This window comes from Osmerus eperlanus, chromosome 12, assembly GCF_963692335.1.
Source record: "Osmerus eperlanus chromosome 12, fOsmEpe2.1, whole genome shotgun sequence".
In the NCBI taxonomy this organism is placed as follows: Eukaryota; Metazoa; Chordata; class Actinopteri; order Osmeriformes; family Osmeridae; genus Osmerus; species Osmerus eperlanus.
This window is the reverse complement of record NC_085029.1, coordinates 14,609,387-14,612,846: the sequence shown is the minus strand read 5'-3', so window position 1 is coordinate 14,612,846 and position 3,460 is coordinate 14,609,387. Positions and strand designations below refer to the sequence as shown.

The 3,460-nt window shown below is 46.4% G+C and overlaps 1 protein-coding gene across 1 annotated transcript in view; it reads right to left on the bottom strand.

Annotated features, from left to right (window-relative positions):
* Positions 1-2,865, bottom strand: part of ttll6 (tubulin tyrosine ligase-like family, member 6) — a 4,968-nt gene extending 2,103 nt beyond the window's left edge. The window contains exons 1-10 of the mRNA XM_062475384.1: positions 2,825-2,865; positions 2,519-2,637; positions 2,124-2,254; positions 1,896-2,052; positions 1,624-1,767; positions 1,396-1,481; positions 1,049-1,274; positions 627-805; positions 233-421; positions 2-38 (exon numbers count right to left, since the gene is read on the bottom strand). Coding sequence (XP_062331368.1) covers positions 2-38; positions 233-421; positions 627-805; positions 1,049-1,274; positions 1,396-1,481; positions 1,624-1,767; positions 1,896-2,052; positions 2,124-2,254; positions 2,519-2,599 — 1,230 coding nt within the window. The 5' untranslated portion in view covers positions 2,600-2,637; positions 2,825-2,865. The remainder of the gene's footprint in view (position 1; positions 39-232; positions 422-626; positions 806-1,048; positions 1,275-1,395; positions 1,482-1,623; positions 1,768-1,895; positions 2,053-2,123; positions 2,255-2,518; positions 2,638-2,824) is intronic.
* Positions 2,866-3,460: the final 595 nt, after the last annotated feature.

Below are 3,460 nucleotides of genomic sequence, written 5' to 3'. Positions count from 1 at the left end.
TCTGCTCCTTCTTCAGACGCAGCTCCTGCAGCTGCTGCCTGAGTACACACACACACACACACACACACACACGCACACACACACTTGAGCTGTACATATCTTAAAGAAACCTTGTCGAGGTGTATGCTAACTCTCTCCACTCAGCCGGTTGCTTAATACTTAGAAACCTAGAACCTAAACCGATAGTCACACCATTCTCGTAGAGTCGTGACCAAACGTCCTTCCGCAGTACCTGGCACACTCCTCTCTGGCCTTGGAGGCCGCCGTCTCCTGAAAGAGGGAGCTGCTGTGTTTGAAGTACTTCTCGTACTTGTCCCCACCCTCGCGGGGGAAGATCCTGCGGAAGCCCCCCTGGTGCTTGGCCTCGTACCTCTGCATCTGCTCCACACTGGCTGCCTGCGACACACGCAGCTCCTCGCTCCTGGGCCCAAACACACAACCCCTGATTACATTCAGGACTTCCATCGGCTCGTTTAACCCACGTGACAACACGTTTCATGACTCGTTACACTATGTTCCCAGTGTTTTGTTGGAAGGCTATATATGATACGATTATAAACTTGCATCCGTCCAAGACATTCTCTCGTTATGTTATTTCCTAGCACCATGCCCAGGTGGAAGAGCACCTGGCTTCTCTAGAACGGTTCTGCTGCAGGCGCTCCTTCACACGTCGCTTCTCCTCCTCTGTGATCTTGCGGCGGTCGCAGGCCCCCAGGTTAATCAGGACCAGGGTGTCGTACAGCAAGCCGTCCTTCACCTCCCGGTCCAGGCGAGAGTCAGTGGTGAAACTGGGGGAGTGGTTCACCTGCAGTCAGATTCAACATATAGAATCACATGCTGTGCATGAGTTCCTGGGTCTATATTGCCAACTATATCATAAACATAAAAGAGGCATGATCTAGCTGGAGATGGCATCATGAGAATGCAATGTGCGACATTCTATTTCCATCATACTGTATAAACAGATCATCATAACGGGAGTACGAATGGGACCCATTCGATACCCATTCGTCATCATGTATTTAGAATGTAATCTTCATCTCTTTACCTCTAGAAGCCAGGGCCGGAGTCTGTGGTCCAGGAGCACGTCGAAGCCCAAGATCTCAAAGCAGGCACTGCCGGATGCATGGTTGGGGAAGCAGGTATGGTAGTTGTGCTTGAGGATTGGGTGAGCAGAGATTAGGGTCTTTATGATCACATCCTCAATGTCGGTCCACATCTTCGCTGTGTCGTAGCACATTGCCTCGAGGTGCTTGTTTAGTGTGGACAGTTTCCTTTAAATAAAAAAATAATTTTAGTTAAAATGACATGAATGAAAAGAAAATGAAATGAAAACTCAAGAACGTTGAAACTTCGGTTTGATAAGACTGAGGTAGAGGTACTGTATCTGCCAACCTTTTGCTACCAGTGTCATCATCACGGACAAAGTTCTCGCTGTTCTTGTTGATGGCATAGTTAGTGAGATGCATGCAGACATTCTCCTTTAGGAGATATGAGTGGTGGAGAAAGATCAGAGAGTTATTGCTGTAAACTGTGATTTTGGAAAACCATAAAAAAATTAAAAATGAACGTGTCAAGTTGTGGTTTGTGAAAAGCCTTGACTGTATCGTTCACCAACTTTACCACGTTGCCATTGGTGGGCTCGTTGTACTGGAAGGTACAGAAGCGAGCCAGTCCCTCCTTGTACATAAAGATGCGGAAGGGGTCACAGGATGTCACCAACACGTAGATACGCAGGTCAAACTTGTAGCCGTCAATAATGAATGGCTAGAACAGAAAACATGTACAATGAGTGGGCGATCAGTTTGTAGATTATGAATAACGATGCACCAAAATGCTTAACGATCAGTGTGTTAGGATGTAAGGTGTGTTTGTCAGAGTTTATAGGATCTTACTCGGGAAACGTACACCTGACAAATCAAGTGTTCCCCAGGACGTATGTCCTTGCTGGATTTGGTGATGAAGATGCCTCGTCCTTGGCAACCTGAGTCTGGCTTACAGATGTACGTTTTGTGTTTTTTGGCCCTGGTGTAAGCTTGAAAGTCACTGTAACTGTAGGGAGAGGAAAAGTCATTAGATTCTGCTTTCATTTAGAAAATTTGACAGCGGACATTAAAACTCACTCTGCAGGTAGGCACCATGTTCGGGGAAAGATATTGTATTCTTTAGGGAAGAGTTTCAGCATGCGATTCATGTTTCGTGCTAGCAGATCCTTTCGGCAAATCTCACTCATCCCGGGAAAATGGTTGATTTTCTGAAAAAACAACAGTCGAATGATTACATTTACATTAACATTTAGTCATTTAGCAGACACTCTTATCCAGAGCGTAGTACAAAACATTCCCCTGGAGGCAAGTAGGGTCATTTGCACGGCCGGAAATCAAACCGGCAACCTTCTGATTAATAGCCCGATTCCCTAACCGCTCAGCCCTCTGACCCCGACTGATGAGATGGGGGATGAATAAACAGCACTAAGGATCCGACTAGGTTTCGTGAAAAGGCAGAGTTGGCTGGACACCTGGTAGCGCTTCATGTCCATAACTCTGTCCAGTGAAACAGAGCAGTCAGTCCAGTAGAGCGTCCAGTCCTCCCCTTCCATGGCTTCCCTCAGGCCGTACCTGCGAGCAGCACGACGCACTGGAGAGATACACACGGACGGAAGGAAAGGCCCAGAAATGCAACTGCTGATTATTACAGTGGAAAAACAAGACATGAATCGAATAACATAAAAGTGTTTGTTTTAATTGGGAAATATTGGTTGTAATGGTCGTGAATTTCGATCACACTCGTTTATGATTTCGCGTCAACGATAATGGTTGCTTACCACTCTCATATTTGCAGCTGATGATATTGATCCACAGTCATCTGGAAGAGAAGAGACAGAGAGAGGGACAGACATGTGCTTCGGTGCAAGTCCTACAGATCCCCCCTGTCATTCTACAGCATTCTTCCAAAGTGTGGGGAAGAGACCATGACCCAGCCCAGCAATCAACTTTTAAGACAACTCGCTCACCAATGAGAAATGATATAGTTAAATCACCTGAGTATCTGTGATGGTTGAACTTTTTGAACGTGATAGGAATCAAGTATACCTCTTTTTCCGTTTCTTCTTCCTCTTGCCAGTGGACGGAGGAGTAGGGGTGCGAGCCTCTGGTTGGCTGTCACTCCCCCAGCCCTCTCCTTCCTCCCCTCCCTCATGGCCACACTTGAAGGCTTCATCTTCTGAGTCTCTGGCAGGGCTTTCTCCTGGCAGTCCCATCCTGAAGACGGACAAAGGTTAATACGACACGTAACAATGGGGATGAACAACGACTACGTTATGTTTTGTAGACGTTATTTTGTTTTCTAATCTACATACATTTTCACAGTGTTTTCATTGGACCAGTACCCTAACCTTGAAATTCAATCAAGCAGATCAGCCTACATGTTATAGAGCACACGGGGAATCATGTTTCTGTTT